Here is a 24163-nt window from a genome sequence, read left to right on the forward strand (position 1 = left end):
GACTGTTCTTCCAGCGGGCCCTTCATAACATAATATGTTATTACTACCCTTCTCCAATCTAATATGCTGAGCGCCTAGCTAGAAGGCAGAAGGTCCCATTGTTATAAGTCTTTGGTATGACTCGGCCAGGGTTCGAACCCACGACCTCACGTTCATGAGGCGGGCGCTCTAACGACTGAGCCACCATGCCCTAGAGGAGGTGGTATGTCCACATTTGAAAATAACAATAAAGTACTGTATTATGTGTCACTTTGTTAACTCTCGTGATTTCAGAATACAATTAACCCTTTTTCTTTTGCAGTACAATGTAGCACATCAGTGTTTGTTCCATATAATAGTTAGTAACACAGCTCGCGGTCATAAATAAAAAGCGCCAAAATAGCGCTGAGGCAAATTTTGACCTGTACCTTCATTTTTAAAATTTGATGATGATTGTCTAAATGAGGGGTCAGTATCACGATCCTTGTTGCGCGGATTTTCAATTATAAAATATTAAAATATGGAAGAAAATCGAGTGAAACAAGCGAGACACTGTCCAAAGCAAATTGAGAAAATGACGTCATTAATTAAAAAATATAAAATCTTACTTAAAATGCCAACATGATGACGTCTTAACCTCTGTGAATCAAAAATGCATAAAATTACATTAACACTACAAGCTTTTTGAATTAAATTGAATTGAATTGATTTTCGTCTGCAAAATATGAAGCAAATTACATTTCTAGAAATACATCAATTCTGTTGATAAACAATTATGATAATTATAAATGATAACATTCAAACAAAATGTAACCGATAACACAATACGAAGAATTATTCATAAAGAAATCTGCAGAAGAAGAAGAAGGGCCAATGCAATAAACGATTACTTGATAGCGTGATAGCGGGGTATGAAAAATTATTTCAAAATATATAAAGAATTATATCCCTTATCGTAAGATTTTTGCATTAGGTGTGTACACAACAAGAAAAAGAATAGTTTTACTGTAAAAGACGTTTCCTGCCGACTAGATCGAAATAGTTCATTTTTATTGATGACGTCACGCATAGTACCTTTTTTCCCTAGGGACGTGACGTCACAATAAAAAAACCCATATTCTTGAACTATGCGTTTTCCCAGCGAGCGCGTACATGATTTCAAAGTGCCTCTGCGCGGTCAACCCCTGCGGTGTCAAGGCGCTCAAGCCATATGCAATTTACGCTGTGCGATAACTGCACTACACTAGCGCCAGCTAAACATTTTTACATCCTTCAATGTTTCATTTGAGCTGTGCAATTTTCTTTATTTCTTTTCGATCTGAATGTAGATGTGAATGTGAGTATAAGGTTCATGTTATTACAGAAGTGTACAAGGAATAATATAGATGGAAGGGATATAAAACAAATATAAAATGACTCATTCTCGGAACAAGCTAAAACTATTCGCACTCAGGAACATCATTAGTTTATTTGTATAGTATTTAGAAATGGTAATGATGATGAAGGGGATGATGGTGATGATGGTGATGATAATGATGATGACGAAATGAAAATGAAAATATGTTGATGTAAATATGTCTCACACAAAAAATAAGTGTATGGGAGTTATAAAATATAGGGATGGATATTATAGAAATCTATAAATAATATTCAAGATTAATTCAGCACTGGGAAAAGACCAAACAATGTAATCTGACAGAATTCTTTATTCGTATTACATTTAAATGAATTAAGGGTTTTACGTGATTTCACTGAGTCTAATTTATTAAGTCTAATTTTGATAGTATGTACTATATTCACAATAACGACAACAATAGGCCGAAGGCGATGGTTGCGTGTTATAAGCAGTCGCTACGACGTTCTTTACATTTAAGTTATTCCAATGAAGCTACATAGCAATGTTTACAAGTATTTCACAAAATATTACAACCTGAGGAAACTGTGTTTAACAAGTGTAGAATAATCTGTTAAAATGCCCAGTGCAGGAATACTGTTTTTCACTCAAGAAAATTTTCACTCCTTAAATGGATAGTAAAGTTTTGCAATTTTAGTGAGATAATTAAAAAAAATAAAAAAATAATGAAAACTGAGTATCAAATTTGAAAGAACAAACAATTTAAATGACAAAATCATCTTTGTTTGATCAAAATCGCTGAAAAATCCATAAATATAACTATTTCTAATATTTGTGGTGCCCCACAAATATTGGGTAACTTGAACCAACAATTGACAAAAAAAAAGCACCTTATACGTTTTTTTCAGCCAATGCTGTTGTTGGTTTTTTTTTTTTCGTGCTGGTTATAATACGCACAACCAGCCAGCCCGTGTATTGTTATTATTAATTTGTTAATAAATTAACGGTCACGATAGTTCTTTGACAATGGAGGTGAATTAGTATGATCCTTTTGGCTAAATTTCACATATTTTGGAGTCTGAAATTACCTTCATAGCAATTATAGGTCCTAAAAGAGCACTAGAAATGTCATAAATAAGAATAAGAGCAATAACCATGCACTCTGAAGTCATTTGAAGTATGAAACAAGAACTCAACTATCCCTTTAAGAATTCAAAACAAAATAATCAAATAAATCATATATGAATAAAACATCTAGAAACATAGTAGTCTCTTTTAATTACCAGCAAGCGTAATAATACACACACAACTGAGAATAACACAATATAATATTCTAAATGATATGTGCCCTGTAAACAAGTGGCTAGCTCGTATCGGGAAATATAAGTGACTGTCAATGCTCTATTTCCAACAAAGAATAATAAAACATATCACATTTGTTCCAAGGTTTGAAATTTTTGGAAACAATTTTCACTCTATGTTTTTTGACCAAGGACGATTACTATTTTACTATCTTACTCTTGGGGAAACATCCTACTCGGGGCAACACAACCCAGAAATCAACTCTCACAAAATTTAAATCATGTTACTTTGAAAGTAATCTATTAAGATGCAAACAACAAAACACTTTAACCGAATGAAACTATTTTCTCCACTTTATAACCATGTACAAATGAACCGGAGAGGAGGTAGCTTAAAGGGGCTGTAGAATGACGAGACTATTTGTCTTTTCCGAGGCCTGACTCAAGGCCAATCGGGTATACTACTACGACTATGGACGACGCGACCGCAGTAGGCCTATGCATTCACGTGCGTACAACATACGCAAACCGAAGAGTGAGGAGAACTTCGGTCTGTTTAGCGAACGCTAGAGCGCTGACCCAGTAATAATCAAGTCCATTCGTTTACATGCAGTTGTCCAAAAGAAGTCGTAGATGGCGTTAACCAGTATTTACCATGCTACAACCCCTTTAATATACAGGAAAAACAAATGATATAAACTAAGAGTAAAGTGGCAACAAATAAACAACGTTATACGAAATAGGGTCCCTCCATGGACCAAACACATTGACCAAACACATGGCCCTTAATTCAAACAGAGGGAGGGATACAGCCACAACCAAGGGTAAACTATGTTGTTGTTTTTTGTTCAAAATATTATGTTTTCTTCTTGTTCATTGTTTTCTGCTCTAAGTGTTATTGTTACCTTCCAACATTATATATTTCCTTTGGGAGTTTCAATAATGCCAGGTCAATATCCATTTAATCTTTTAAACAATATCTGGGAGGAGGGCCTTCCCAATGGGAAAGGAATGTGCATAAACAAGCTTCTAGAAGATGATATCGTTTATTCATTGCATTCACTCTGCAAGTGAAACTATACATGTACCTTCTACATAAATCTACTCCATCGACTAACCGTATCGATTGGCTGTACTTCATTAAACCGATCAGAATCGTTTTTCTAATGTTGTAGGACATGTGATTACTTTTAATGCAAATGTTATTTTTATTGTACTCTATAATACTTGAACATAAGGGACAATCTTTTTTTTAAATTATATACACAATATGTTGGTAATGAAAGTATTACTATATGCAGCATGTAAACAAAAGTATCTATCAGTTGCTTATCGATTACTTAAATAATATGTTCCAAAATTGTTTGTAAAATAAATGTTTTTTTAATATATAAAAAGAAGCTACATTCTGAACGAACTCGCTTTCAGAGCTCACTGTAAAAAAATATATGTTAGATGCTTCCGATACAGCATGTTCAGACGGGGTTTGCTTTTGGTTTGCATCTCACGACTACCATGAGGAGGAGAACGACGACCTCGATGAAAGCTAATAGTTTGAACGTTGCGTTGTAGGATGAGAAGTGATCCGCAATCATTCCTGAAAAAAATACAATGAGAGCAATTTGAATCCACTATGTTGATCTGAATACCTATGAATAAATCCCTTGATTACACTCATTCGATCAGTCACTATTTTGATCTTTTTGCATTCATTGTGTTATCTCATTGAATCCTTAGCGGAGTGTTCTTCTTCTTTAGGAAAAACGATCCATTATATTAAATCCAATCTATTTGTACATGATTAACATGCGGCCCTTTCATCATTTGGTGCTCGATGGACCAGTCACGTGTGATGATTCTTTTCATGACGGATGTTGTGTAATGAATATTCATTTCATAATGACTATTCGATATAAATAGACACTGATTTATATCATATATAAATCAGTAACGGTACTCCAAGATTATTTTTGTTCATCATTTGGTCTCCATACAGCTCTTATATTTGATGCCCTCTATTGTCACCATTATTTTCCTCGTCTGCGTTTGATACCTGGTACATGTCTCCTACCAATGGGTGTGGTCTTCATATCCATTAAATCCTTAAATGCAAACTATTTCTAAATAACCGGTAGGGAACTGTACCCCAAACCTACTGAGTTTGCAATCTTTGTTCTGTCTATCATTGAACCTTATAACATTATAGTTTTTTTTGTATTGAGCAGTTAGAGCAAAACAGTTCATAATCGTGTTTTTTTTTAAATTGCATTCCAAATCAACGATTAAAATCACGAGAAGGGTGAATTGTTGAAATTAATCTTATCGAACCATTCTTTTCGCTTTCATGAAGGTTTTCAAACTGATTTTCTTCTTTCTGGAAACAACATGAAATCAAACTAATTTGTTATTTTATTCAATTTAAGTTTAAAGGTAAAGACCAGTTTTGGAAACGCCTCCCTCTCAAAAAATGACATGGAAGTTCTTATTACCAATCATGTGAAAAAAGATGTTTTGACTAATACGTGATGATACAAATTTTGTCGGAAAACCGCCTACTAATTGATATATTTGGTAAATTATTATATCTATCTGGACTGGATAGATATATTGTAGTCCCATATACATCTTTCTGTGTACAGTGTTTGTAACTTTACCAAGACTGGGCCAAATTTCTTATCATTTTGATGATTCCAGAACCTTGCCGGACACACCAATACTTATGTGCTAAATGATCAACCTTTTCTGATCGATTCCACAACGTTTCTTTCACATTGCAATCGCATGACCAGCACTGGTCTATACCTTTTAATAAAGGGGCACGTTCCCGCCAGTGTATTTATCGGAACAAGCCATCTGCGTAAGAGCCGTATTCTATTGGTGTCAATAGGCAGCTATAACGCCGTCTGCCAGCGCGTACGTATTTTGAGCGCCCTATGGAATACGTGGAACATGCCCCTTTAACAACAACAAATTATTTAATGGCTCATATGCGATTAAGGTGATCCTTACCACTCAAATAGCCACCAAGAAACGACCCGAATCCGATAAAAAGTGCTTCGGCTGCATACGCGACATCAAACTTCTCTGGAGATGCTCTGTCCCTCACAACCAGATGTCCCAACACCGCCTCCCCTCCTACTGCCATTGCGGAGATACATGACGTCACCAACATGGCGTAGAAGTTGGTGAAATATACGTCGCAAAGAAGGGCGGCGATGTTCAAGATTGGGAGGAATAGATAGAGGGTGACAGGTTTGGCGAGGCTGTTGGTAAGGACACCTACAGCAGCCCTGCCAAAGGTATTTCCTACTGCTGCTGAGAAAGTGATGATAATGGTGTTCCGGACAGAGATTCCCCTCTGCAGAGCATGCGGTACAAGAAAGGAGTGCCAACCGGCCCAAACCAGATACGACACGAAAATTGCACAAAGTACCACATTGAGCACAGGATCCACGTAAAAATCAGATTGACGAAGGCTGTTGGCGATACTACGAAACACTCCAATCTCGTCCCTGTTGTCACCTTTAAAGAAAAATTGATTATGAAGGCCTCCAAAAAGATAGTTTAATCTCAAAAGTACATTCGGTATGAATTTACATGTTATATATCACAGTACACGAGGCACATGTAGGTCTCTCATCAATTTTCTAATAACGATTAAAGATTATTTTTTTAAATAGAAAACTAACTATCATATTTACACTTCCTTTCTCTGCACTACTCCATTATTTCATTCCAAGAGTATACCATTGTATCGTTATTCAGCTGTTTATAAGTAGTTTATTGGTCTCTTAACATATTTTATCGTTCGAAGGGTTGCCAAAACCCTCGACCCTGTCCATAAAATGTGAGTTAGCAGTCAAAGCATTTATGTTTAAGTCGGACATGGTTACATATCGTCGACCATAATTTATAATTTATGCCAGTCTTCTTAGACTAATTTAGCACCCGAGACCGAGGCCCACGAGACCGACACTCTAGGTCTAGAGAATCTTCCAACAAACTTTCAACATGGTAAAAGGCCCAAGAGACCAACAGAATACAAGACCGACATGTTGGTCTTCTTGACTTTCTGCCATATTTTTCTGACATAAGTTCACGAGACCGACTATTGCGTTTGCATGAAACTGCCGGTCTCACGGGCTTTTGGTCTACTAGGAATAACGGTCCAACTCACCTTCTGTGTCCCGACTTGTGCTGCTGTTGCTTTCTTCTCCCTCGTTGAACTCTGGGGGCGAACTTGGGACACTTTGAAAACCATTTCTCTGTGTGCTACTCTCATCTGTATACAACTTAATTGCCATGCCAACTGGGATTATATTTGACATCAGAGCGCTAATGATGAGCAGTCCACCTCTCCAACCGTAAGCTTGACGTAGGAATTCAGCTATGAGCGGTAACAAAACCATTCCGACGCCATATCCAGTCAAACCAATGCTGAAAAGTAGGTTGAAATTTTGAGCCACGTGGTGCAATGTCATGGTACAACATATATTCACCATGCAATATCCAAGACCTGTTTCACATAAAAAGAAAACATGTGGGATAATTGAAATTGGATTATCATACCTGAATATAAAGCATAATTACCCATTAAAATTAGAGGTACAAGAATAATTCACGAACGTCATTTTTCAGACAAGTTATATCATAATTTATCAAGGTTCAAGCTTTCTGATTGTCGGAACTGCGGGCATTTAGCCATTGGACGCCTAAAATACAAAACAAAAGCGAAAACTTTAGTGCGGGCTAAAGCTCCTTTTGTGAGTCGAACAAATTAAAAATGAACGCTTATAGTGTTTATAGTGGAGACGCACAATAAGATACGATCAGTACGCAAACTATTCCATATTCTATTGAAAATATTCTTTAAAAGAATTCACTTTACCTCAAGCATTAAACATATGTATGCTCTGATAATGATGAGGAGAATTATGATATAATCTTCATAATCGTCATGGCGGGAGTGTCGTGGTCGAGTGCTTTAAGGCGCTTGACTGGAGATGCGAAGGTCGAGGGTTCGAATCCCGACACGGCACTAATATCCTTTGGCAAGATATTAACCTGCACTTGCTACTCTCCACCCAGGTGTCAAATGGGTACCCGGTAGGATGCGGCCGTCATTGTCGGTCAAACAGCTTGTGAGCGTCAAGAAACGCCCGGCTGAAATGCTCCCCGGGAGTGGAGATTGTGCACACAGTGTGTGCGGGCAAGCACTGAATTCAATGACCGGGGCAATAGTATATTGTTAAAGCGCTTAGAGACATTTGTATTAAGCGCTATATAAAAATTAAATATTATTATTATGATCATTATTTTTTTCATTATCATTATAGTGGATTTATGTTACTGTAATTAGGTGGTATGTACGAATGAGCATATGTGTCTGTGCCTAATCTGGGCTTTACAGTTGTGGTTGAATCAGATATGAGGATGTACGCCTGGGGACCGACCTTTGACGTCACTATCCGAAAGACGTGACTCAGTTTCAAACCGGGGTCACCTGGGCCAGTTCGTTGGTGAAGACAGAGAGCTGACCAAACTCACATCTCCCTATCATCTATATCCCATATTCGTATTTAAAAAATATGTTATTTCAATCCTGAAGGGGCTCGAAGTGTACATGTAATAACATGATTGTTGTAGCTAAGCAGAGGTTAAGGCGTCGTCATATTGCAATTTAAATTAAGATCTTTATATTTGTAATTAATAATTTCGTATTTGCAATGTTCTGTTGACAGTGTATCGAATGTTTCTACTAAATATTCTTCCAATTTGAAATATGTGGTTGCTGAGAGTTTGCGCTACAGGGGCCGTACTATATACTGTGCATTTATCTCAGCGCTATTTTGGCCCCGTTTACCTACAGTGTATGACCGCGAGTTGCGTATAAGTATTCTATGGAACAAACATCGATTTTCTAAATTATAATACGAAAAAAGGTAAATATTGTTATGGCATCATGCCATTTAATACAATGTCGCACGATTGCACATCAAATATTCAAATGAGTACTACATACTACCGATACTTGTACAAGTTACAGGTAGTTGGGGATGTTCGGAGGGGAAATGGGGCAGTTTGTTGCAAATTTCTAAACGCACCACATTTGCTGATGCCACGCAATTGATTTGATGTCAAGAAGGGTGTCCCCTAGAGCCACAATTTTGGTCAAATCTAAAATGGCCGCCATATGAGTTACAAATTGTTTGTGTTTACACAACGAGAAGCTTTATAACAGGGGTTCTCAACCTTTTAGTTGACGGTCCATATGTATTTTTTTTATTAACGATGTATGGTCCGAAACATGGGAAGCCATTCGCCTAAAAATTACGGTCGATAGTAACTTCAACTTAAGTTGAACAATGTACAATTGAGTGTTGGAAAGCCGGGTACGACCTAAACATAAGTCAATTTTGATTCAGACTTTATAGACAATCTATTCTCCTTGATTTTGCAGTAATGAAACTCGTATACTGAAGAAATTGAGGCTTGATTTAGGTTTATATCTATTATAAGGAGAGTTGTTACAGGCAAAAGATAAACAGAGCCTACAAGTTTTAACAATAAATATCGGCTTAATTAGGGCCTTTAAGTTTTAACAGGGGCGTTGTGGCGTGCGCCTGTAATCCAGCTAACTAAGGAAATTAAAAAACTGATGATGATTCAGCCGAGGACGCAGGTTCGAAACTGCGTCAGGTCTTTCGGATGGACCAAAATTAACTCTCCCCTCCCAACGTCTTATGAAAACCTTTCATGTAATCAGCTGTAAGGTTATTATAGTATAGTAGTTTCAATAAAGCATTTTCTTACCGGTTATTGAGAGATAGATTGACATTTGAGCGTTGCTGGTTGCCATGGAAGTCAAGGCCACGCCCATCGAAGCGAGACATGTACCAGATATTAGAAGCAGACGACGAATGGAATGGTGGCGATAGAGGGCAGCAATTATAGGAGCTACATGCAGACAGACAAAAATATTATGCTCATAATAAGCAACATTTTTTATAACTGATATACATCTGTTTAAATCTCAAATATTAATCATGAATTGAATATTCTTTAACAAGATATATCACAATGATAATATTATCATCGATTGTTTAGGAGGGCTATCAAAAATATACCAAAGAACATATTGTGAAAAAATACACAAAATTCATTAAACAAGGAAATCATATCAAATTACTGAGGAAAGAAGTAGGCTTTTCGAGATCATTTGAAAGTGTCAGGACAGATTAATTCTCCAATGGAGAGGAATCGAAGAAGGAATTGCGAGACGTTTTTCGGTAGATGAGAGTCTGGATTTTTGAATAATTGGGTTACATTTGTGAATTGTTGAGCGAAGGTTCCTAGCTGGTGTTTATATTTTGAGGGTGTCATTCGGAAGGTATCATGCGAATGAGCTAATTGCCGCGAGGATTAATAATTGACGTCACGATCCATGTACAGCATGTAGTACTATTTTCAGATACTCAGATACTATACACGGTGTAAGACGTCACACACAAAGTAGTACGTACTGTATTGCGAAAAATCATAGTTTGTTCACAGTTGAGTGTTGTATCTTCCGGTGCAGATATTTATGAGTAGAAAAGTACATCTAAGCTTAAGCGAAATTCTATAAACTGCCTACGTCCGGTTGTGTAGAGTTGTCATGGTCTACTTGTAGATTGCATGGTTCACGGCAAGGGTTCCGTCACGATATAATAGTCCTTTAGCAAGTCATTAATCTACAATTGCCACTCTCCTCCCAGGTGATGTACAGAGTGAGTCAGAAAAAATGTCCCACTTTTTAAAAGTTGTATTGTTTGAAGTAGTAACATTTAATCATGGGTTTCATGATATATCTTGATAGAGTTATCCTCCCAGTACACTTAGGTACCATTTTCATTTGAATCTGTGCATGCATGACTGAACATCAGACAATCTTTACAAGACTGCCAGATCTCACTTGCGCCAAGTTGCTGGGTGAGGAATAAAATAGTGTTTTGAACAAAGACAGCCACACAGACAAACACACACACACGCACACACACAGGCACACCGATATCGTTCGTAATTTGTCATTGGTAAACAACAAAAGACATAGCCAACGATTGTTCATGTACCTACGTATTGAGAAAGCACATTGGATTCATGTGCACTTCATGATGATGATGATGATGATGATGATGATGAAGATTAAGATGATGAAACTGATGATGATGATGATGATGATGATGATATGATGGTGGTAGTGAATATGTACTAAAGGGATAGATTGTCAGTGAATGCCACTTAAACATTCAGCGATATTGATAAAAATCAATGCTATCGACTCAAGCATTCTTGCTTATGATAGTTGGCCTCTGCATTTATCTTGATTATTTTTTACTTAACTCCATACTTCCAAGCTTTCATTATATATATGCATTTTTATGTGTGTGTATTTAAGTTGTCACTCTTTATGTGAATCAATTATGTTATATACTTGTATTGTTATTTGAATGTTTTATATTTGATTTATCAATAAATGCAGAAACATCTGCTAAAAAAAGAAAAAAGATAGAAATTATAAAACAATTGTTACCGTGTGTGTTGTGTGTGTATGTGTGTGTGTGTGTGTGTGCGTGTGTGCAGCGCGTTTGCGTGTGTGCGTGTGTGTGTGTTCGTGTGTGTGTGTCTGTGTGTGTGTTTGTGTCTGTCTGACTGTCTTTGTTTTTTTTTATTCCTCACCAAGTAACTTGGCGCAAGTGACATCTGGCAGTCTTCTATAGATTGTCTGATGTTCAGTCATGCATGCAGAGATTCAAATGAAAATGGTACCTAAACGTACTGGGAGAATAACTCTATCAAGACATATCATGAAGCCCATGATGAAATATTCATACTTCAAACAATACAACTTTTAAAAAATGAGACATTTTTTCTGACTCACTGTGTAGATGGGTACTCGGAATAAACTTTTCGATCAGGGTACCTCGGCTAATAGACCATGGGCTGAGTAGTGAATATCTCCCCATTTCTTCGTTTTCGTGACCCACCTCTGGTAACTACCCAATTTTTGTCTGAGAGGAGATAAAAATTCATAGAATAAGAATTCATAACTCGGCAAAGCCGAAAGTTGCACACTAATTAGTATTCATAATAAATAGAAATTAAGCATATCAATAGCGTCCTCTACGTCAATAAAATGAAAGTCATGTAAAAACGTATGGGAACAAGGTAAATGACAACTGCAAATTTGTGATAAATATATGTTTGGTAAAAAAGCAATACAAATAATAATAATATTAATGATAATGATGATAAACAACATCAATATCAATAATAAAATAATGATAACAAATCATTATCGTCATCATTATCATCATTATCATCATCATCATCATCATCATTATCATCATCATTATCATCATCATCATCATCATCATCATTATCATTATCACCATCATTATCATCATCATTATCATCATTATCATCATCATCATCATCATTATCATCATCATCATCATCATTGTCATCATCATTATACATCATAATCATCATCATCATCATCATCAGCATCATCAAGTCATCTTTTTTTTCACTGACAGTTCACTCTGTCTTTGAACTGCATAGTCATGATGCAATCATATCGCTTGGTAATGCATTCATAATTACATGAAACAATTCAATAAATTCAAATCTTATTCTCATTGTCACATGGAATTTTTGTATTCATTTATTTACAATTTGTACGAGCTACAGTACTATAACATACTTATTTTGGGGTTTTACATGACGTCTTGTAATCCTTTTGAGATAATGCAACATATTCAACGCATAATTTTTACTAATGAAACTGACTTCAATAGTTACAACTTCTGTTAATCTCATTAACTGTTACATCCTAGAAATATCTTGATCTACACATTTGTTCAACCACTCCAAAAATATCCAATCGTTCAAGTTGAAAATGCTATACTCTAAATTTTCTTTTCTCTCTACTTAAGCGAGATCCATGGGGGGAAATTACTTTTCAGAGTGGAACATTCATGCTTTGAAAAATTCATACCAAGAGCATATATTGATTTAAATATATCACTAAAAATGTACATAACAGCACAGTTAATAATTGAGGATATGAGCTTAAATTGTACAGTAATCATGGTATCTAATGGCGATACTATCCAGGCAACAGATATGACAGACGAGTCTGTAGAAGAAGAAATATCAGAAAATACGAGACAAAGTTTGTAATATTGTTAACTCATGTACACCTTTTGTTTTTAACTATTTCACCTGCGACATTCTTCTCATCTCAGTATAATTTCTTTTATAGATGTTTGGATTATCCAGATGATTTTCTTAATTACAATCAAACAACCCCAGTAACAAAAGTAGTACCGGTAAGTTACAGTTGATACAAATATTGCGTGATTGCTTTGCTCACTATAGCTCCATGACATCATTAAGTTTTTTTTCAGAAAAATCTTAAACCCTGCAACATTCGATAGGCAGACAATTTGGTAGCGCTCAATTGCTCCTCATATCAGGACTGGCCACATTTTAAGAACTTTTCGATTCATTGATTTTAGTCAGAGTCTTCATATGATCCTGCAAAGGTGGATAAGGATACTGATAGTCGTGTGTACGACCTTCAGCCAAAAAGTACCCAATTTAGGAATCACAAAACATGCTGAGACAAAGCAACAAAAAAAAACATCTTTCTATTTCAGGCGAAAAACTTTGAGCATTCGCTTGCAAGAGGTAAATATATTAAAGTATCCATAATAATGAATTAAATGTAGAAATATTCCCCTTTCCACAGAATGGATTTATGCCACTGAATAAGAAAGTATTTTTACACATGATGGGGTGATAATACTACAGCGCTGAAAGGTATAGACCAGTTTTGGAAACGGCCACCTCTCAAAAAATTAAATGGAAGCTCTTATTACCAATCATGTGAAAGAATATGTTTTGACTAATACGTGATGATACAAATTTTGTCGGGGAACCGCCTACTAATTGATATATTTGGTAAATTATCGATTATCTTCAACATTGACCATTTGGGCATATATTTCTCTATTTGCGCAATGAGGTTGAAGTATTGCCATCTTCACCTTTGAAGGCAATTTTTAACCAATATTGAATGGATATTTTAGAGCCCAAACCCTTGGAATGCAATTTTACCACTACCGGTCTATATCTTTAAACATATGTTATAGGTGCCATACAAATGTTAATAATAATAATAATAATAGCCTAATAGTCCACTCCAAATTTTATTAAGCCGAAACGGAAATTCTTTTTGCCCAATTGATCGTGAGCCCGGCAGCCACAGGGCAGCGCCAGGTCGACGTTGCTCTATCCCTTATTGCTGAACGCCAAACAAGGTAGCAACAACTCCCATCTTTTAACGTCTTTTGGTATGACGCGGCCGAAAATTATCATTTTCTGTTAGTACTGTTACTACTCTTGGTAACGTGAATAGGACGATTTTCCTTCCAGGGCTCCACCATGCACTCATGAAAAATGTTTGCTGTAAAGAGTTACCTCAGGAACCATAGTTTTCAACCTGACCCTCGAAAAGGCATTTGTATGTGTTAACTGCGCTGTTATTAAAGGGATAGGCTAACTTTGCCTCATATTCTTAAAAAAATCCTGAATTTAGCTCATGCTGCAATCATAACTATAAACCTTAAGGTCATACATGAATCCCATGACTTTTACAAGCTGATCGCCTTTCTGATTATCAAGATATCTATGATTGGAATCAGAAATTTCAGAATTCGTTTTCGCAACGATTTTAATAACGCTACAGTCTATTGGGGGAAATAAATACCGGTCAATCAAAGATTTTTACTTTTTTGAGGCACTTCATGATTATTTTGAAGCGCAATTTGTTTAGGGTTTCAATATTACACCGTATCACAGACACTGAAAACACGTAGGGCCATTTATCTCAGATTTGATATCGTTTAATTGTATTCTTACGAAAGGGCAATCGTCCCGCAGAGGGGATGTATCCACTAGACCATGGAAGATCTACCTTTAAGTCCAACATTATTTGAAAACCTAAAGCTATGTCATCAAATAATAAAGGGGGTCTTTAATTTACGTGTCATATGGGGGGGGGGGTCATTAAGATTTGACACTTCAGTTTCAAAGGGGGCGGGGCACGGGTCGGTTATTCTCCCCTCACTCCAGCAGGCTGGTAGTTTATTTTTGTGTAAGCGATTCATCGCAAGTACATCGTGCGGGATACATTTAGAGATAATTTGCCACTGGATTTGAGCGATCACATTAGGAATAACTAAGATTTAGATTCTCACCTGGAAAGTTAGAGAATGCATTGAGAAGTCCAAGAGCAATTCCAATGTCCGTCGATGTCGTTCCAAGACTAATGTTGATATCTTCCAAGTAAATTCCAATGGTCTTAATAATACCCACATGACAGGATGCCTTTAAGAAATTACACACCACCACAGGTAAACTTCGAGAAGTTAAAATCTCATAAAACCGACCCATGGTAGGCTTTGATGGAATGATACAAAAAATATAAATATGTGCTTCACTTCTGTAAGCAGAATAACATATACGATACGTAGAATAGACGCGCAGATTATTGGTAGAAGTAGCAGTGTACCATTGTACTGTTGGAGCTCCAAACTTCTAGTTCAATTTGGTGTACGGTTGAACAGTTTTGCGTTAATACAAGTGATTTACCGTCTTTCAGCAAACAACAAACCTTGCTAGACTATATGATCTATTGAACTATTCGTTAGTGCATGAAAAAATGATGGTATCCAGAGGCGGATCTAGCTATTTGCAAAGGGGGGGGGGGGGGGTTGACCTAGTGGCGGATCCAGGATTTTCCAAAAATCGCGCAGTTTTACTTTTTTTACGTCATGTTTTTTGTCTCACTTGGCCGCCCAAGGAGGGGGGGGGGGGGTTAAACCACCGACCCACCCCCCCATATCCGCCTCTGGTAAAAATAAAATAGGCTCGCAGAATGAATGACAGAACTCTATAAGTATCTGTTTACCATAGTCCAGTCGGAACTACAAACTTCTAATTCAATTGGCATACTTGGTGCGGTTAAACAGTAGTGCATACCTTTGCCGAAATACATGTAGTTTCTTTCAGCAAACGAAAAACCTATTCTATATCGTATACAAAAATACTGGTATCAATCCCCAGTCTTCTTTAAAGAAATTGCTCGAGTGGAACGCTCTTAACTATCACACATCACACAACACAATAATATGATTGCAATGCCCTCAGGGAGAATAGTATGAATACCGATGAGGCTACCCTCGGTAAACAAGACATATTATTATTATTATTATTATTATTATTATTATTATTATTATTATTATTATTATTATTATTATAACACATTGCACTGGAATAGTGTATTATTATCACTAGCAGATTTAACCCGTGGCAGCACAGGGGGCAGGAGTCGTTTTTCTTTATCAAGATGTGAGTGTGTGTGTGTGTGTGGGTGGGTGGGGGTGTATGGTAACTTGTCTGTACAGCTAGACTGACCATTTACACTGAGATCAAAGTAGTTTATTGATAAACTAAATTTAAACAATTGATTCATAGCAGACTTCTCTTTCAATATAATAAATAATAAATAATAATATCTAATTTTGATATAGCGCTTAAATGTCTCTAAGCGCTTTACAAATATACTATTACCCCGGTCATATGGATGGGAGGTTCAATTAAGTTAAGCTTCTTGGGTTGAAGTGGAGTAAGAACTCCCATAATCATTACATAGTGAAATCCGAATCTAACTATAGAATTGAAAAAAAATGTATTAGATAACGGTGTATTTAGTAAGCAGTCAAGAGGCAATTATTTTGATATAGAAATGTTATCATTACATGTACTGGGTCAGAAATAAGTACATTGTACATGTACCTTACAATGTACACTGTCGCTCATAACGTTGGAATATTTTTTTTTACCCCAATTTATGGAATTATTTTGACAATGATTTATTCCTAATAGATCTAGATAATAGTATACATTCTCAAATTTTATTGAATGACAATTGGGGAGTTTTTGTTTTGCGTGACTGCTAAAGCATGTGTGTACTACAATGCTAATTAACTAGGGGACCTACGTCCGTAAGTCATAACTGATAGTAATGGGGATTAATACCTCACAAAATGGCACTAATATAGCACATCGATACGGTTTTGATCCTGGGGGCTAACATATGAAAGGAGTATGTCCCCCACAAAAAAAAATTGGGTCGAAGGATTTCATAGATCTGTCATTCAATTTAGAAACTGCACAACTAGCATTCAAATTAATATTCACTTGTCGAAGCGTAATTTTTATCATTTAAATTAACACCTGTCATTCGTATTCGTAATATTTTTCATTCAAGTTAGGAATGTTAGGGGGAAGAATTGCAACAAACTTTTACAGTTTTTAAATAATGCAGTTAAAATGCATGATTTGCCATCGGGGTCTAAGCTGTTATTCCATTTATTCATTTTCAGGACAATGCAGATGGGTGTAGTCAGACATAAAGTAAAGAAGGGGCGAAATCAAGGGATATGGCAATTCTGCACGGACATGTTCATATAGCCGGGAAAGATGGGGGTACCCTCAATCGCCCCTTTTAACTACAGACTCGGAATTTTACAAAAGTAATTCACATCGTCTCTTATACCCAGCACACCCCTCTGTTTTTCTTAAAGAGTTTCATAGTTTACTTGCCCGCCAGCAGATCGATGGCTAAAGACATGGCTAAATAATGAATCATGTTAAAATTGTTAACTCTAGTCCCTACCCCAGTCACAATATTGTACCCTTCTTCCATAATGAAATTATGATGAAATTATGATAAATTTATGATGAAACATAAGACAAACAACTTCCTTACATGAACATTTACAAATATACTGAGACCATCAGGTCCGTAGATGCAAGTCGTTTTTTTCTTCGTAACAATCAAACTTAAATGCTGATGAATATCAGGTAAATCTTATATAAGTATCAGTGTATAAATGCAAGAAAATGAAATATGATGAAATGCTCATTGAAAAAACAATCTTGAAAGAAAAAGAATGAGCTATAAAAAGTGTGTAATAAACGAGAAATGTATATTGACCATCAATTTAAGTGCACAAAGTACTAATTTGAATGCTACAAATGAATTAGAATGCTAGAAGTATTCCGTCGCGTTGTCAGAAAATCTTGTTGCGCCAAATCGAATGACCAAATAGCGAAAGAAGCACATTGTTCATTAGTTTGAATGAAACATACGTAGATTCTCACAAAAATTCCATAGATTTGAAAACTAGAAAAGGGAATATAAACCCGAGATATACCTGACTGCACTAAAACCGTCGAATTGAACGCAAGACAAATTAATTTGAATGACAAACTCGCGAATTTGGCCGGGAAATCCTATACACTATTCCAGTCCGATGTGTTGTGTGATGTGTGATAGTTAAGAGCGATCCACTTGAGCGATTTCTATAAAAAAAAAAAAGACTGGGAATTGATACCAATATTTTAGTATACAATATAGAATAGGCTTGTCGTTTGTTGAAAACAAGTACACTGTCACTCATAAAGGTGGAATATTTTGGTTTTACCCTAATTTATGGAATTATTTTAAAAATAATTTAAAAATAATAGATCTAGATAATAGTATACATTCTCAGATTGTATTGAATAATAATTTGCCAATGTGTGTTTTGCGTGACTGCTAAAGCATGGGTATGCTACTATGCTTATCAACTAGGGGACCTATGCCCTTAAGTCATAAATGACAGTAATGAGGATTAATGCTTCACAAAAGGGCACAACTATAGCACATCGACACGGTTTTGATCCTGGGGCCTCACAGTTATGAGGCCATTGTTTTGTCACTGAACCATGACTGTACGCAGCGGGGGCTAGGGTAGGGGGCAGTTTCCATAAATTAAAAAAACGAACAGAAAATGCAATAAATTTTCAATAATTTATTGCATTTTACCCCGGTCAATAACATAACAAAATCCTCTGGACGGCCATGCATTATGGCTCAAGGCATGGGCACACAGGATATTTTTTTATGTTGGGAACAGGGGTAAAATGCAATAAATTATTGAAAATTTATTGCATTTTCTATGTGTTTTTTATTTATGGAAACTGCCCCCCTGCCCTAGCCCCCGCTGCGTACAGTCATGGTTCAGTGACAAAACAATGGCCTCATAACTGTGAGGCCCCAGGATCAAAACCGTGTCGATGTGCTATAGTTGTGCCCTTTTGTGAAGCATTAATCCTCATTACTGTCATTTATGACTTAAGGGCATAGGTCCCCTAGTTGATAAGCATAGTAGCATACCCATGCTTTAGCAGTCACGCAAAACATTGAAGGGGGTTCTGGTAGGGCTAGTGTAATCTTTGGGTACCCCATGGTGGTCCTTTTGCCCAATTTGTATGTATATAATCAGATGACGTCACCTCTGTAGTGTCTTGAGTCCATTAATTAGATTCGGCTCTATACTTAATAATAACATTAATAATAATAATAATAATAATAATAATAATAATAATAATGATATGTTATCCCCGTGCGATATGTTGTCGAATTAATAAGAGCGATCCACAGTTGCAATTTCTTCCAAACGACTGGGGATAGACACCATTATCCTTTCATGCGATAAAGAATAGTTATATAGATCATATATCCTAGCTGTCGAGGTTTGTTGTTTACTGAAAGGAAGAACATCACTTGTATTTGAGCAAAACTGTTCAACCGAACACCAAATTGAACTAGAAGTTTGGAGCTCCGACAGTACAATGGTACAACGATACTTTTTGAGTTCTATCAATATTCTGCGCGTCTATTCTCCGTTTCGTTTATGTTAACCAGCTTACAGAAGTAAAGCCCGAATTTATATTTTGTGTATCATTCCATCATAACCTACCATGGGGCGTTTTCATGAGATTTTAACGTCTCCAAATTTACCTTTGGTGTTGTGTACCTTTTTGAGGGCATCCAGTGATGTAGGTATTATCAAGACTATTGGAATTTACTTGAAAGATATCAACACTAGTCTTGGAACGACCTCGACGGATATCGGAATTGCTATTGGTCTCTTCGGTGCATTCGGCAATTTTCCAGGTGAGAATCTAAATCTCAATTATTCCTTATACGGCCACTTTAATCCTTTGCCAAATTATGTCTAAAAGCATCCTATACGATGCACTTGTGATGATACGCTTATAATAATCAACTTCCTCACTGCTGGAGTTATATAGGAGAACATAACTGGCACGTGCACCGCAACTTTGAAGTTAAAGAGGCAAAACTTAAGGACTCCTTATCCGATACGCAAATCAAAGAATATGTGCCCCTTTTCTTATTTGCTGACATAGCGTTAGGTTATCAGAGAATTAGGGACTGAGAAGTAGAGATTTGGTGGTCTAGTGGATACGCCCCCTCCCCATTTTCCATAAAAATGTCCAAATGCGTCTGACAATTAACAGAAAAGAGGTGGGTTTTTAGATATTTTTAAGGTGTTGAGGATTGCTGGCGACGGAGAAATATGGGTACATTATTTTGCCGCTTCGTAGAAGCAGTTTTGGAAACTCAGTCACCAAATGTTAGAAGCATTTTTGGAGATAGTTCAGCTGAAAAATGTGCATGAGCTAGAGGAGTACTTTGATGGATTGCTGAAAGGTACGAGTTCTGATAGCTAGGGAGGAACTTCACTTGATGCATTTAAAGATCAGAAAAAAGTGCCCTGTAGTGAATCCGGGACCTGATGGGTAGCAAGTTCAATTTGGTTTCATGTCACAGATCTTTGGAGAATGCTTCCTTGCGTGTCATCGGGACATGTTGTTCCATGTTCGTGTTCGCAAAACAAACATGCAACTCAAGTTCTTGATATGGGATAGATGCAGGGACGCTGTCACCCTTGTCAATATCAAATATCACTAAGACAAGATTCCAGGATTGTAACTGTTTCTTCTGTACTTGCCCCATTATTAGGTTTTTAAGCCTGAATGAAAAACAAGTGTATTAAAATCGTTAATGGAGATACGATCATGAGTTGATTTTTTGACAATGGCGCCTGGATGACGTCATGAAGACCTGATGACATTGAAAATGCTGCTCTCACGTCTCGTGACAAATGACCAATGACTTGGCCAAAATTGAAAGAAATTGACGAAATTGACGAAATCAATTGGTAATCTTTCGATGACATACCACCTAAAAATAAAAACAGTACCATGTTTAAAGCGCCTAATATTAGTTTCAAGTTTCAAGTTTTTATTTTCTGTTTCATTAGGAAAAATACAAATTTCATGCAATAAATTAATTGCAAACAACATTTTAAACAAAGTATACACAAATAATTATTCAAGTAGGCCTATACATATTTACTTTGCATAACAAAAAACATTATTTATATCATTCTAGATTAAGTTATAAGGAATTATCAGATAATCATATCATACAATCTAAATATCAAGAAGAAGAATACAAATGTTACTGAATATGTATATGTCTAGTGAAATGGAGGGATCTACTATAACAAAATATTTTTAAAACAAATTAACACAAGGATTCAAACACAAAACAAGTGACTACTGAAGAGAACATATACAACGCAGCGTGAAAACACAATGGTAATTATGAACTACATGGACAAGATTATACAAAAGAAAAGGGGTGAGTGGGTGTCGACCCCATGATTGTAGGACAGTGTATATACAAAATTATGAAGCAGGTAGGGATTTAGAACATGATTAAGAGAGGTTGAGCGCGCAATTTTAATTTGAAAAACCATCTTTTGTAAAAATATTTAGCAAGGTTACCAAGATTTATTTGAAAGATATTGGTCAGGTTTCAATGGTCTTTTTGATTAATGCTGATAATGGCCCGAATTCACAGAGGAGGTCTGTAGACAAACCAAGGTTTATATGCGTCATATGACGCGTTTTGACGGTTTAACGGTGGCGGTCAGCATTCATGGCTTCACTTTTGCGCTCGATACGCGAGAGCAGTGGAGCTAACGAGCCAGAACAATGGGGTTACAGGACCGGATCTATTGTTCTGGCTTGTTCAGTTTTGGAGTGTGGTCGGTGGGTGCTGGCTGGCACTGTGATGTACAGTATTGGCATCTTACCTGATGTCCTCTTTCAATCTTGTTAATGATGTGAGTTTACTGTCAGTGGCATATACACATTATGTGTCACATTATTACATGTTTCAGTGTTTCATCCAGTCATTGTTATTATCACTCAATAGCTGTTGTTATGGAGACAAACATATACTGCACTTAATATTCAATAAAACGCCCTACTGTGGGGAAAATTTTGTATTAAAACAAAAATCTACAGTATCGTATATAAGCAGTAAAATCATTTGGTTTATATTGTCTTTTATTGCTAGAGCTTAGATATTCTGATTTACCCATGCATATCCTCACAATACGGCACCGCACTTAATTATGTATATTGTGCATAATTTCTGAGTATCTGAGAATAGTACTGTATGCTATACACTGATCGTGACGCCAGATGTTTACACCTGGTGGCAATTTGCCTATTAGCCTGAATCCCTCCAAACGGCACACTCCTGGTATATACACCAGCTCATCAGATTCGCTAAACAAGTGGCAACTATAACTCAATTATTCCCAAATCCAGACTCCCATCTATTATCAAAAACATTTTACAGTGGCTTATTTGAAAACATGAACAAATATCCCCCTTTCCAGCAAAAATTGAAACCGTCTTGACACTTTCAAAATATCCTTAAAAACATACTTCTCTCCTCCCTAATTTAAACTGATTTACCTATTTTAAGAATCATATGTTTCTTATCGCAATCTGCTATTTTGTTAAGCTCTCTGGTACTTTTTTCTGTTTTTTTGCTCTCCCAAACAATCGACAATAATATTTGCATTGTTATATATTATGTAAATGAATATTCATTTGATGATGACTATTTTATATAAATGGACACTGTATATAAATTATTATAACCTGAGAGTGTTCTTGTCTGCCTACAGCTCCTATCATTGCTGCCCTCTATCGTCACCATTCGACTCGTCGTCTGCTTTTGATATCTGGTACATGTCTCCCTCCAATGGGCGTGGCTTTGACATCCATGGCAACCAGCAACGCTCAAATAGCAATCTATCTTTCCATTGCCGGTAAGAAACTATACACCGTACCTACTAAACATATTTCAAGCCCTTCTTTTCTTTATCTTTGTTGACCTTACAGTTGATTACATTTTAGGTTTTCGCAAACAGTTGGAAGAGCGGAGAGTTAATTGTTGCAATTTACTCACTCTTATGAAATCATTCTTTTCGCTTTATTAAAGAAGGTTAAAAAGCGGACTTTCCACTTTCTGGAAACAACATGATTAAAAACTAAAATACGCATCGAATACAAATTTGAGATTTTAATTGTAACTTGTACAAGAATAGGGGGCATGTTCTCATTTGAAGATAATAATGAAGTACTGTATTACGTGTCTACGGAAGCGTTAAAGTGCCATTCTACTTGACGACATGACGAGATATTTCATCTTGTCAAGTCGACTTAATATCCATATCATGTCGACATGTAAAGATATTTAACCTACCATGTCGACTTATCAACTTTTATTAGTCGACATGGCGAAATAAATTATCTTGCCAAGTCGACTTCACAAAAAATTCATGTGGTCATGGCGACATATATTATCTTACCAAGTCGACTCCCCAAAAAGTAATGTCGACATGGCGACATAAATTATCTTGCCAAGTCGACTTCACAACAAATTTCATCTCGTAATAGCGACATAAATTATCTCACCAAGTCGACTTCCCAAAAAGTATATGTCGTCATGGCGAGATATGTAGTGTGACGACTATTTCATGCAGCGCGCGTATATGGCAAGCCCTTTGTGTAAAAACCAGATGAACTCTGTTTTTCTCAGATAAACTCAGTTTTTCTCAGATAAACTCAATTTATCAGAAAAACTGTGTTTATCAATGATAAACTCAGTTAATCAACAGATAAACAGAGTTTATGAGTTGATAAACTGAGTTTATCAGAAAAACTCAGTTTATCAACTTAGAAACATTGTATTAAGCGCATTATAAATGTAATGTATTATTATTATTATTATTATTTTCTGATAAACTGTGTTTAACTGTTGATAAACTGAGTTTATCTGAGAAAAACAGAGTTTATCTGAGAAAAACAGAGTTTATCTGGTTTTTACACAAAGGGCTTGCCATATACGCGCGCTGCATGAAATAGTCGTCACACTACATATCTCGCCATGACGACATATACTTTTTGGGAAGTCGACTTGGTGAGATAATTTATGTCGCTATTACGAGATGAACTTTTTTGTGAAGTCGACTTGGCAAGATAATACATGTCGCCATGACGACATGAACTTTTTGTGAAGTCGACTTTGCAAGATAATTTATTTCGCCATGTCGACATTACTTTTTGGGTAGTCGACTTGGTAAGATAATATATGTCGCCATGACGACATGTATTTTTTTAGAAGTCGACTTGGTAA

At 36.3% G+C, this 24163-nt stretch overlaps 1 protein-coding gene across 1 annotated transcript; it reads right to left on the reverse strand.

Annotated features, from left to right (window-relative positions):
* Positions 1-4045: 4045 nt before the first annotated feature.
* Positions 4046-7043, reverse strand: LOC115923165 (monocarboxylate transporter 3-like). The gene is made up of 3 exons (XM_030983486.1): positions 6812-7043; positions 5644-6156; positions 4046-4231 (listed from the first exon to the last, which is right to left on the reverse strand). The coding sequence occupies exons 1-3, from the start codon at positions 7041-7043 to the stop codon at positions 4110-4112; spliced, it is 867 nt and encodes a 288-aa protein (XP_030839346.1). The 3' UTR covers positions 4046-4109.
* Positions 7044-24163: the final 17120 nt, after the last annotated feature.

Source organism: Strongylocentrotus purpuratus, unplaced genomic scaffold, assembly GCF_000002235.5.
Source record: "Strongylocentrotus purpuratus isolate Spur 01 unplaced genomic scaffold, Spur_5.0 spur5_scaffold_13, whole genome shotgun sequence".
NCBI lineage: Eukaryota > Metazoa > Echinodermata > Echinoidea > Camarodonta > Strongylocentrotidae > Strongylocentrotus > Strongylocentrotus purpuratus.

What these genes read in the sequence shown, in the direction of transcription:
- LOC115923165 (XM_030983486.1), bottom strand. Translation starts at nt 7,043, where the DNA reads ATGGTTTTGTTACCGCTCATAGCTGAATTCCTACGTCAAGCTTACGGT. An exon ending in CACAAGTCGGGACACAGAAG is followed by an intron (nt 6,157 to 6,811) that starts GTGAGTTGGACC and finishes TTTTCTTTAAAG; the next exon opens with GTGACAACAGGGACGAGATT. An exon ending in TCTTGGTGGCTATTTGAGTG is followed by an intron (nt 4,232 to 5,643) that starts GTAAGGATCACC and finishes TATTTTTTTCAG; the next exon opens with GAATGATTGCGGATCACTTC.